Source organism: Pan paniscus, chromosome 20 (assembly GCF_029289425.2).
Source record: "Pan paniscus chromosome 20, NHGRI_mPanPan1-v2.0_pri, whole genome shotgun sequence".
NCBI lineage: Eukaryota > Metazoa > Chordata > Mammalia > Primates > Hominidae > Pan > Pan paniscus.
The window spans coordinates 7,663,974-7,676,063 of NC_073269.2; the positions used below are offsets into that span (position 1 = coordinate 7,663,974).

At 57.8% G+C, this 12,090-nt stretch overlaps 1 protein-coding gene across 10 annotated transcripts in view; it reads left to right on the plus strand.

Annotated features, from left to right (window-relative positions):
* The window catches only part of CELF5 (CUGBP Elav-like family member 5), a 73,104-nt gene that overhangs the window by 43,300 nt on the left and 17,714 nt on the right, over positions 1–12,090 (plus strand). For 6 of the 10 annotated variants that reach the window (XR_008622161.2, XM_055104168.3, XM_055104169.3 and 3 more), the window contains exons 3-5: positions 6,358–6,409; positions 8,341–8,469; positions 10,445–10,524. Coding sequence is in view for 9 of the 10 variants with exons in the window: in XM_055104168.3 (XP_054960143.1) it covers positions 6,358–6,409; positions 8,341–8,469; positions 10,445–10,524 (261 nt within the window). In the remaining variant the exon portion in view is untranslated. Of the gene's footprint in view, positions 1–3,118; positions 3,167–6,357; positions 6,410–8,340; positions 8,470–10,444; positions 10,525–12,090 lie in introns of those variants that run through there. The other 4 variants (XM_055104173.2, XM_055104170.2, XM_055104175.2 and 1 more) reach the window with 2 other exon arrangements.

Genomic DNA, 12,090 nt, shown 5'->3' on the forward strand with positions numbered 1-12,090 from the left:
TGGGGTTCCTGGAGACAGAGAGCCCCCCCACACTGGGACAGTGCGGGGAGGGGCAGAGGGTCCAGCTTCTGTCCCTTGGCCAGTGAGGGAGGGGCCAGGACCTTTGGGACTTTGCTGTCTCTTTCTTTACAAGAGTCTTGGGGGCTGAGGTACATCCCAGCACCCTCAGCCACCCTGCTGCTCATCTGATTGCCCTGGAAAAAGATGAATTTGTGTGTCTGCGTGTCCTTCACTGCTCAGACGTGGCAGCTGCCTTGAGTAATGCTGCCCTCCTGAAACCCCTCTCTGTGCACACAGGGGTCACAGAGGTGGTCCCCTGGCAGGACCCCTACCTCTCCTGCTTACCTCCACGCTGCAGGACTTGGCCCAGAGTCAAACCAAACCTGAGAATGGGCAAGAGGCCTTAAGATGCCCAGTGTGACAGTTTCACCTCCCCGGATCTCAGTTTCGTCATCTATAAAATGGGTCCCTAGAAGTAGATTTTTGTTTTGTTTTGTTTTGTTTTGCTTTTTTGAGATGGAGTCTTGCTCTGTCACCCAGGCTGGAGCGCAGTGATTTGATCTCAGCTCACTGCAACCTCCGCCTCCTGGGTTCCAGCAATTCTTCTGTCTCAGCCTCCCGAGTAGCTGGGATTACAGGTGCCCGCCACCACGCCCAGCTACTTTTTGTATTTTTAGTAGAGATGCGGTTTTACCGTGTTGGCCAGGCTGGTCTCGAACTCCTGACATCAGGTGATCCGCCCGCCTCAGCCTCCCAAAGTGCTAAAGTGCTGGGGTTACAGGTGTGAGCCACCACACCCGGCCCCTAGAAGTGTTTGGAGGACTCTGTAAGGTGAGGACTGTCAGGTGCCGAACGCGGAACCCGAGCTCGGCACACAGGCACAGAATAAATGAATGAATAATGAATAAATGAATGAACGATCCTGGGCACGTCAAGCTGCGAGACTCGGGGCGTCGTGTCATCTTTCTGGGCCTGTGCAGACACCAAATTGTAAGACACTGCCTGGCACCAGCTCTTGGGTGACTTCCCGTGCCAGGCACTGTGCCCGGCATGCTCTTGGCTGGTGGGGATGGAGCCTGGGTTTTGCTTTCCGAGGAGTCTACAAACCCGTGTATCATTTCCGCTGTCATTTGTGGACCCTGGGCTAAGGGTCTTGGTGGGGAAAGGAGGGTCACAAAGCCAGTGCCCTTCTGCCCCTGCCTCCCACCGGGGCTACCCCGAGTGAGGGGCAGTGTGTGTGTTTAGTGGGGAGGGGTCGTAATCGAGGTAACGCCTGGGCAAGGCAATGGAAGCAGATGGAGAGAGAGCACGGAAGACTTCAGGGAGGAGGTGGCGTTTGAGGGGTAAGGATGGGGTGCAGCGGGGGTGCATTCTGTCACCAGCCACGTTCAGGGGGCCATGGCAGGAGGAGTGGGGAGGAATGACTGGGGCTGAGCAGCAAAGGGCCCTCAAATGCCAGGATCAAGGGCTGAGCCTCTACCCAGAGGGCAATAGGGAGCCACAGCAGTGTTTAGAGCAGGGGAGGGGCTTGGCCTGGGTGTTTCAGAGAGGCTGGACTGGGGCCTAGGTGGGAGGGGAGGAAGGTCAATGGGTGTCTGGGGCAGCCCAGATAAGGGGTCCACCTTCCTTCCTTCTCTCCACACCACTTGGAAATAACCCATCTGGGGCTTCCACTAAATCTCTTTTTTGAGACGGAGTGTCACTCTTATTGCCCTGGCTGGAGTGCAATAGCACAATCTTGGCTCACTGCACCCTCTGCCTCCCAGGTTCAAGTGATTCTCCTGTCTCAGCCTCCCGAGTAGCTGGGATTACAGGTGTGCACTACCGCACCTAGCTAATTTTTTTGTATTTTTAGTAGAGTCAGGGTTTCACCATGTTGGCCAGGGTGATTTCAAACTCCTGACCTCAGGTGATCCACCTGCCTCGACCTCTCAAACTGCTGGGGTTACAGGCGTGAGCCACCGCGCCTGGCCCCTCCTCTGAACCTCTACTCTTCCAAAGGCACAACTTTGCAGATCCCAGAGACTCCTTGGCTGCCCCAGCCTCACTGCAAGACACTCCTCCTGCAGTCGTTCCTATTCCCCACCCCCCAAGGGGCCTCAGTTTCCCCATCTCTAGCATACACAGGTCAGACAGAAAGGACTGTTTCTCGGCCAGCCAATGCAAGCCCACCCATGCCCACAGTGCCAAAACGCTCCCCAGCCCACAGGACCCCTTGGTTGGAGGGATGTCTAGGTCCTTAAGACACCTCTCCCTTCCCCCTCTCCCTTTTTTGGAGATAGGGTCTGGCTCTGTCGTCCATGCCGGCGTGCAATGGAAGCGATCGTAGCTCACTGTGGCCTCAAACTCCTTGGGTTCAAACGATCCTCCCTCCTTGGCCTCCCGACCTCTCCCTCCTTTCTGGTCTTGGTTTGCCCATCTGTAAAATGGAAATGCATGTTTTCATCTCATTAAGTTGTCTTAAGACTAAACGGGTCAGCAGATGTGGGTATTGCTCCAACATGAAAAATTGTTTCCAACTGCTCCAAACTCCGACTCCTACTCCAAAATTCACAGTGAATTTTCCATCTTCAGTGCAGGCCCAGGACAGCCTTTGGCTCTTCACTGTCCTCTACCCTCAGCTCTCCCAGCTCCAACCCTGACCCCATGGGAGAGTTTGTGTCTGGCTCTGTCTCCCCCTCTGCCAGGCTGGTGAAGGGTCCTTCCTGGAGTTCCAAAATTGAACTCAGCCTTGGGGGCCCCAGAACCAGAGAGGCATGGGGCACAGCAGGAATACTGCTGAAGAAACGGAGAGGAAGGGAAGGGTCAGGGAAGGGACGCGGCCATGGGGAGCCAGAGAAGGTGGTGGAGGGAGGGAGTGCATTCGGCAGAGACCTCGGTGGGACAGATGGAGAGAGGGAGCCGGGAGGAGGTGGGCAGAGCCAGATGGACGGGCAGGGGCGACAGGAGGGGTGGGGTGTGGGGAGACCCAGATCCCCGCCTGGCACGCCTCCTCCCGGCTCGGGCGGGCAGCGCGGGCAGGGCCCGCCTGGGCGTCGGGCGCAGGGCGCGCGGCGCGGGGCCCGAGCGTGCAGTGCGGCGGGTGCGCGCCTGTGCGCCCGGGGCGGCCGGGCGGGCGGGCGGCGGCACGTGGATGCCAGCCTGGCGCGCGTCTCCAGGCCGGTGGGTAAGGCGGGCGCCGGGCCGCGGGGTGGGGACGGCCGGGCCGCGGAGCTCGGCTTTAGAGTGGAGGCCTGGAGAGGAGGGGGCTACCCAACTGGCTTCACTGGACCAGACCAGGACCCCCTCTCCCCGGCCGATCCTCTCCCCGAGCTGACCCAGCGGTGGGGGGAAGGGACCTCCCAGTAGGAGGCGGAAGGTCCCAGGCTCTGTGGCGGGTGGGGAGATGGGGAGCAGGTACACCAGCCCCCCAACCCCAGAACAAGGTGGGGGTGGAGGGTTCGGTGATGGGGGCAGCTTCTCTCCCCGCGGCCGCCCCTCCCTCCCTCCCTCGTCCATCTCCAGAAGATTATATTTAAATATCTCTTTTGTGCAAGGCAGGAGCTGGGCTCGCCCCTAAGAGGCGGTTTCCATGGCAACAACAATTGCCAGCTTCCGTGTGGTGAATCAGCGTTGCCATGGCAACCCCATCCTCATCTGCCCAAGGTGCTGGGAGGGGGGAGGAGGTGAGGGCCAACGGAGGTGGGGTGGGAGGGGTGGGGGGAGCAGGAGTCTGGAGCTCTTGCAGGTGCCCCCCCATCTCTCCCCACCTCCCCTGGCACCCCCCCACTTCCAGCCCAGAAGCTGGTCCCATCTGGTTGAAACCATCTCCCCTCCTGCCTCCAGCCTAGCAGGGTGTGGTACCCAGGTGGAAAGGGCCCCGGTGTGTATGCATGGGTGATGTGGGGTCCAGCTGGCTGGGTGGGGGAAGAGCATGGAGGTTTTCCTCTCCTAGGTGGTCAGGTCCCTCTGAGGGTTCGGCTGGGCGGCAGGAAGGTTGGGCTGGGAGGACTGGGGGCACAGGATCAGGGAGGCAGGGGTCTCTCGGTTTCTGGGGCCCCAAAGACTGAGTTCAAATTGAGGAAAGCATATGTGCCCGGGACATACAATCAGGAAGGAGGGTGTCAGAATGGGAGAGGGTCTTAGAGAGGGGAGGGGACCCAGAGATGAGGAAGGGCCTCTGAAGCAGGAGAGGCTCAGCCAGAGGAGGGAAGCGGAGGGGGTGGGAGGTGGAAATCCAGAGGGGTCTCTGAGGAAGGGAGTGCAAAATAAGGGGTTGCTCAGGGTGGAAGAGTGGGCACAGAGCTGGAATGGGTCTTAGAGAAGGTGTCAGATCACGAGGGACAGAGCTCAGTGGGGAGACTTTGGGGGTCCAAAAATGGGGAGGAGGCCTTATTTATAGGAGTGGGTGGAAGATCACTGAATCTGGAGTCCAGAAACTCTTCACTCACCATGGACTTACACAAATAACTTCTCTCTTAGACAAATAACAGAAATCTCAATGTTGACATCTGTAGAATGGGGTGAAAATTGCACCTCTCTCTGAAGCTTGTTGGGCAGCTATGCTGTGATTAGAAAACCTGGCATTTGGCCGGGCGCAGGGGCTCATGCCTGTAATCCCAGCAATTTGGGAGGCCGAGGCGGGCAGATCACGAACTCAGCAGATCAAGACCATCCTGGCCAACATGGTGAAACCCCATCTCTACTAAAAATACAAAAAAAAATTAGCTGGGCATATTGGTGCGTGCCTGTAGTCCCAGCTGCTCGGGAGGCTGAGGTTGGAGAATTGCTTGAACCCAGGAGGCGGAGGCTGCAGTAAGCCGAGATCACGTCACTGCATTCCAGCCTGGCAACAGAGTGAGAGTCCGTCCCAAAAAAAAAGAAAAAAAGAAAAGAAAAAAAAAGAAAACCTGGCACTTTTTCAAGTGTATTCTCTGCTGAAACTCAAAAGTCAGAAGATGAGAAAGAGCACTTTGGAACCCATAGGGCTCAGGGGATGTGGGGATCTATTTCAAGTTTGTCTGACTTGGAAAAAGGTCTGAGAGTAGCACTCATTCCCATTCCAGACGCCTTTCTGTGTTAGTGGAAGTTGGCCACTTCCTTCTGGCCCGTTCTGTTCAGCAGGTTCCTCCAATTCCTCCATGTGTCCTTCCCCAAGTGGGGAGATGCCGTGGTTCCCTGTCTGGAGAGAGACAGAGCAAGACATAGACACTTCCAGCCTGAGGGAGGGGGAGGAAGGAGCCCAGAAGAGTGGGAAGAGTCCCTGCATGGGGGCTTTTAAGTTGGGTTTTGAAGGTTGAGTGGGAGTTTGCCACAGACATCAGGCTGGGAGAAGGATTGTGTCCCAGAACCAGTGGAGATGCAAATGCCTCCCCAACTCTCACATCCCTGGAGCCTGTTCTCAAATATCCAAAATAGCTCATACCTAGGACTTGGTATGTTGTGAGAGTTGGTGCAAGGGAGAATTTTTTTTTTCATTAAATATCATTTTCAATGCCTGGGGTGGGGGACAAAAGTGTCTAGAACAATGAATCCAGATGGCAGGCTGGTCCACTCAGGTATGTCCCCACCCAAAGCTCCTGGCATGACCCCACCCAAAGCTCCTGGGAGATGTGGCTAAATGTAGCTACTTTGGTGTATCAGTCAGCACTGCTGAGTAACAAACTACTCCAGTCATTGTATTTGTTCTCGATTCTGCAAAGCTTGGTCTGGGCTCAGCTGGACAGTTCTTCTGTTGGGCTCTCCTGGGGTCACTCAAGCAGCTGCAGTCAGCTGAGACTTGACTGGGCTTAGCTGGGTCAGGGTGGCCTCACTCCGCTGAGGTGGCTGTCAGAGAGGCCTCTGTCTCCATGAGGCCCCTCCTCCTCCCCTACTGAGGAGGAGGCGCCTCCTCCTCCTGGGCTTATCCACCTGGCAGTCTCAGAGTTCCAAGAGTGGAAGCTACAAGGTCTCTTGAGGCCTAGGCTCAGAACTCCCACAACTTAACTTCCACCACATTCTATGGGTCACAGCAAGTCACTTGGCCAAGTTCAGGTGCCAGGAGTGGGAAAATAGACTCTAGTTCTTGATGGTAGGAACTGCAAAGTCACATCGTATAAAGGGACTGGAGGAATTGGGCCTATCACATTTGGGGAAGCAAGGAGGCTTCCTGGAGGAAGGGATATTGTTGGGTTTTGAGAGCTAAGAGTTCGCCACACAGTTTCCGCTGTAGGTGGGACAGTGTATAATTTCTTTGACTGGGGTGTTAGTGGGGTGGTGGGGTGCTGAGGGCTGGTGGTGGGAGGTGGGCAGGGCTGCCCTGCAGAGCTGAGGCAAAACCCCCCGCCCACCACACCCCCACTGCTGAGCTTGACTTTTCCCTTCCCCCTCTCTCTGCAGATGGCGCGGCCAATCCAGGTGAAGCCTGCGGACAGTGAAAGCCGCGGAGGTAGTTGTCATCTCTCCGTGGCTGCCAGGCTGGGGGTTGGCGGAGGAATGGGAGAAGAAGGAAAATCTCTTCCTTCCTCTCTCCTGCAAAAGGGGCAGTGGCCGAGGCCTGTGGATCTGGAACTGGCCTCCCTGCCCCAAAGCATGCAGTAGTCGCATGCCTGCTCACACACCTCTTGGTGGGGGGAGAGGCAGGTTCCAGGGAGCAGAAGGGGCTATGTCCATAGGCCCCAAGGGAGGATGGGGGGTCTAGCCACGTCCAGCTGCCTTCCCCTGAGTTTGAAATACTCCACTCCCTTCAGGGTGCAATAACTGCAGGGCTTCAGACACAGACAATGGGGGCCTGAAGGGCTGTGGATTGCTCTCTGGGGTCTCCGTGTGAAAATGCGTGTGTTCATGTGTGCATGCTTAAATGTGTGTGTATATGACTTTGCACACCTGGCATGCCTGTGTGCAGATGTGTGTGAGTACATGCACATGTGCATTTGTGTTTCTGCAGCTGGTGCACATAAGCGCACATGTGTGGTATGCGGTGGGGATGCCTTCCTGCCTGTGTGCATGTGCGTGTGCCCAGCCTGCACATGGGTGTGCGTGTTTGCACATGTGTGCCTGACTGTTGGAGGCTGGGCATGTGGGCAGACATGCAGGCTGGGGCCAGTGGTGTCTGTGTGGGGCTGGACCTTGGTGTCAGGGTGTGCCCATGGTGGGGACATACTCAGCTGTTCCCATGGGACCCAAATCTAGTCATTCTTGGAAATTTGTATATTTCCTCTCCATCTCAAGTGGAGACTGAAGGCGGGCAGCCAGATTTGGTTGAGTGGAGGCGTGGGGCAGGAGTGTTAGGATACCTAGGTATATGTAGGGGTCCGGTAAAGGCCCTCTGGGATGGGAGCCCCTTTCACACTCTCCACCCTGGCTGCCAGCGTGGGACAGGGAGTAGCGAGGTAGGGTCTGTATGTCTCCATCTTTGTCTCTATTTCTCTGTCTCTCTCTCCATCTCCCTCTGTATCTCCTTCTCCTTTTTCTCTTCTCTGTCTCTTCATCCCTCTTATTCTCTCTGTCTCTCACAGTCTCTTTCGCGCGCGCTCTCTCTCTGATCTGTCTCTCTCTCTCCCTGATTCTCGGTCTCTCTGCTGGTTTCTCTCTCTCCCTCCCACCCCCATGAGTGACAGCTGCCGAGAGCGGTTTCCATAGTAACCCAGCTCACCGTCCCTAGGAGATGAAGCCACCACGTTCCCCATTACCAGGGAGCATGCAGTTACCCAAGGGGGCAGAGCTCACACAGGAGAGGCTGGCCCAGCTCCGGCCTCAGAACAGGTTCCAGCCCAGCCCCACCCAGCAGGGGGTCCAGCCTGCCAAGGCCCCTGGTCCACTGAGCACGTGAACCCTCACTCCATTCCACAGATGGTGACTGCCTGGCCCCTCTTGATCCCGACAAAGTTGGGCAGGGGCCTCTATCGGGCACCATGAAAGTGCGGGGACCATCAGTGCCCACCTCCGCCTGGCAGGTCCAGGGAGCAGACAGAAAGACAGACAGACAGACAGACAGGGACCCAGGCCCGGCGAGGCAGCTCCTAGCCCTAGTACTCGGTGCGGGCTCTCTGAGTGCACCAGAGGGAAAGGTCATCTCCGCCTGGAGGGGGAGCAGTGGAGCAGAGACCCCAAAAGACTGCAGGGAGGGCATTCCAGGCGGGGGCGCCACCTGGGCAAAGGCCGGGAGATGGGAGCGTGCAGGGCCCGTGGGAGGGTGGAGAGATCCGGAGCAGGGAAAGGGCGCGGCTGGGTCCTCCCTCGCACGCGCAGAACCGGAGCCGGCAGGGCCCGGGCGCCGCGTCTTCCTGCCCTGCCGCCTCCACTCTGCTGGAGGGAGGGAGGAATCCCGGAGGCCCTCCCGGAGACCGGGGACTCGGCTGAGGTGGGTGTCGCCGCCCACAGGGGACCGGAAGCTGTTCGTGGGGATGCTGAACAAGCAGCAGTCGGAGGAGGACGTGCTGCGGCTGTTCCAGCCCTTCGGGGTCATTGACGAGTGCACCGTGCTCCGGGGGCCTGACGGCAGCAGCAAAGGTGACGGGCGGGGGCCGGGGCGGGACTGCGAGAGGGGCGGGGCTAGCTCTGGGGGCGGGGCCTGTGGGGAGGGTGGGGCCTGCAACATGGGGAGGAGCTGGCTCTGGGGTGGGACCCTGGGGAGGGGCGGGGCTTCTCCAGGGGTGGAGTCTGTGGGTGAGGCTGCAGGGGCAGGGCCTTGGAGAGGGGCGGAATTGCAGGGGCGGGGCCTGGGGAGGGGATGGGGCTGCAGGGTGGGGAGGAGCTGCCTCTGAGGACGGGGCCTGTGGGGGCAGGGCCCTGGGGAGGGGAGGGGCTTCTCCAAGGGTGGGCCCTTGGGGAGAGGTGTGGCTGCAAGGGGTGGGGAGGAGCTGGCTCTGAGGATGTAGCCCTGGAGAGGCCCGAGGCTTCTCCAGAGGTGAAGTCTGTGGGTGAGGCTGCAAGGGTGGGGTCTTGGGTAGGGGAGGGACTGCAGGGAGGGGTGAAATACGTAGAGTTAGGAGAGACTGGCTCCAGGGGGAGAGGCCCTGGGAAGGGTCGGGGCTGAGCATATAGGGGGTGGGGCTGGCCAGGTGGGGCGGGGCCAGGCCAATAGGAGGCTGGGGCTGGCTGGGAGAGGCTGGTTCACAGGGGTTGGGTGGAGCAGAGACTGGTCCCGCTTGATCCTACCTGCATGCTCTCTCTGCATGCTGGCTGTGGGGACAGGCCCTGAAGAGGGGCGGGGCCGCGGTGGGGTGGGCGGAGATGCAGAGGCGTGGCCTTGGGATGGGGCGGGGTCTTGGGGAAGGGCAAGCCTTCTCCAGGGGCTGCTTGTGGATGTGGATGCAGGGGCGTGGCCTTGGGATGGGGCGGGGTCTGGGGAGGGGCGGGGCTTCTCCAGGGACAGAGTTACCTGTGCCCTGTGGTCTCCGATTCCTCCACCTGACTATTCGTAAAACTGTTTCCTCCTGGTTCTGTCTATGTGATTTGTCCATATGACTGACTGGTGGTCTCTGGTTGTGTCTATCTTCCTGCCTGAGAGTCCAAATGACGGTGTCTGGCGGTCTCTGTCCACAGAGCTCACCATGTGGGACGGACTCCACTCTGGTCTTTCTTACCTTACTAGAACTGAATGTGTCCGACGGTTTCAGACCATTACCTGGTTCTTCCTTTTTAAAATTGAGGGCTGGGCGCGGTGGCTCACGTCTGTAATCCCAGCACTTTGGGAGGCTGAGGCGGGTGGATCACGAGATCAGGAGTTCAAGACCAGCCTGGCCAAGATGGTGAAACCCGTCTCTACAAAAAATACAAAAATTAGCTGGGCGTGGTGGTAGGCGTCTGTAATCCCAGCTACTCGGGAGGCTGAGGAAGAGAATTGCTTGAACCCGGGAGGCAGAGGTTGCAGTGAGCCGAGATCACGCCACTGCACTCTAGCCTGGGTGACGGAGCAAAACTCTGACTCAAAAAAAGAAAAAAATTGAGATGTCTTCCACATCCTACCAAATTCACCCTTTAAAAATGTACAATGAAGTGCTTTTTTTTCTATTCATAAAAGCGTGCAACCATCACCACTATGTAATTCCAGAACATTCCACCCCCTCCCCCCACAATATGGCTGGCCCTTCCATAGTACTCTACCAGTCTGGAGCCAGGTGCAGTGGCCTCTGTATGTTCTATGGACTTTGTCGGTGGGACTGTGTTTCCATTCACCTGTGTCTGGTGGTCTCTGTGTGTGTGGCTGGCTGTCTGCGTTAGCCTGGCTGGCTGTGTGGGTGACCAGCTCTTTGTCTAACTGTGGCTGTCTGTCTGTGTGATTCTCCTCCATTCTGACCCTTGATCTGGCTGATTGTCCAGCTGTCCGTCTGAGCAAACGGCTGGCTGTCTTTCTGTTATCAATTCTCTCTGGCTGCATGTGTCTGACACTGGCCATGTAGGTCTCTGCGTCCCCTCTCCTGTGGCCCCCGCTCAGCCAGTCCTGTGACCCCATCACCCTCTGCCTCTTCTTCTCTTGGAGCAGGCTGTGCTTTCGTGAAGTTCTCCTCCCACACGGAGGCGCAGGCGGCCATCCACGCCTTGCATGGGAGCCAGACCATGCCGGTGAGTTGGAGCTGCCCTTGGCCGTGGGGGTGGGGGTGGGAAAGGGGTGAGGGGGACAGGGATGAAACAGGCCATATTCCTACCGTCGCTGTCATCCAGTAGCCCCTGGCTGTCCTTCAGAGGGGGCACAGGTGGAGAAAGAGGCGCAGTCCCTGGCTGTGGTCCCTGGAGTGGGTATACACGTGTGAGTGTGTGTAGATGTGGAGGTGAGTATGCAAGCGAAGTGTATGTGTGTGCATGGATGTATTACAAGTGTGTACTTGTGGGTGAGTGTGCATGTCTGGGTGTGAGTGTGCCCGAGACTGCATGCATGTGTGTGTGTGTGCGTGTTTGAGTGTGTCATTACTAGTAGGCGAGTGTTATGTGAGTGCTGTGTGCACGAGGGGTGTGCGTAAATATGTATGGATAAGTGTGCCATTGTGTGCTAGTGTAGAGATACTAGTGCATGTGCGTGTATGAGTGTACATGTGTGTTTCTATGTGTGTGAGCGTGTGTGTGAGTATGCCTGGGCCACGGGGGAGGAAGCGCATGTGTGTGCATCTGCAGGTGCATTTGTGGGCAGGTTTGTGTGTGTGTGTGTTTGTGTGTGTGCATGACTGTGAGTGTGTCAGTATTGTGGGTGACTGTGTACACGTTTGTGAGTATATGCAGGTCTGTGTGAGTATAGGTTGTGAGTGTGTGAGTGTGTATGTGTGTACATGTAAGGGTATCCTAAGGGGATGACACCTGGGTTGGATTTGCTGAGGCCAGGAGAGGCCCTGACAAGAAGAAAGGCTGGGAGGTGGCAACAGGTAGCCCAGAGGAGCCATAGAAGATGGGGCCGCAATGCGAGGCTGAGAAGCCTGGACTTTCTCCTAGGGCAGTGGGGAGCCACAGACGGTTTAGAGCAAGGGAGGAGACAGGCCAGGTCGGTTGCAAATATCCCTTTGGGGCTAATGTAGAGGATGGGCAGGGTGCAAGACTAGAGGCTGGGAGGCCAAGGAGGAGGCTAGGCCAAGGTCCAGCTGAGGGAGGAGGAGGCCTGAGCTGGGGCCAGGTGGACAGGGAGGAGGGCTGATCGGAAAACAGACATTAGGGTGAGAATGGATGGGGGGCCTGTTGACTCACTGGTTGAGGGAGGGGTGGGGATTGGGGACAGGTCCCAGGGTCTGCAGCAGTGAGAGGCTGGGGAGGACCAAGGAGGCACTGGGGACGGCCCTTCCCCTGAGGAAGGAGTCCCCAGGAGCCATTTTTCCTGCACACACATCTCCGAATCTGCTACAAGGAAGATGGGACCTGAGAGGAACAAGCCACCTCTCTCAGCTCTTAAAATCCAGGGGAGGGGCTTAGTTCAGCACAAGGGCAAGTGTTCCCAAGCTCAGAGATGTCCCAGGACAGGGCTGGTAGGCGTCTGGAGGAGTGAGTTCTCTATCGGAGGGGGCATGTCAGCGAAGACAGGGAGGCAACAGGGTGCATCCTGTGGGAGCCAGCTCACCAGGGAGGAGCTGGTCGAAGGGGAAGATATTTTCCTTCTTGAGCCCCAGAGTCGGGGTGTGGGCTGGTTTGTGAGGGGTGGGAATGGCCTCC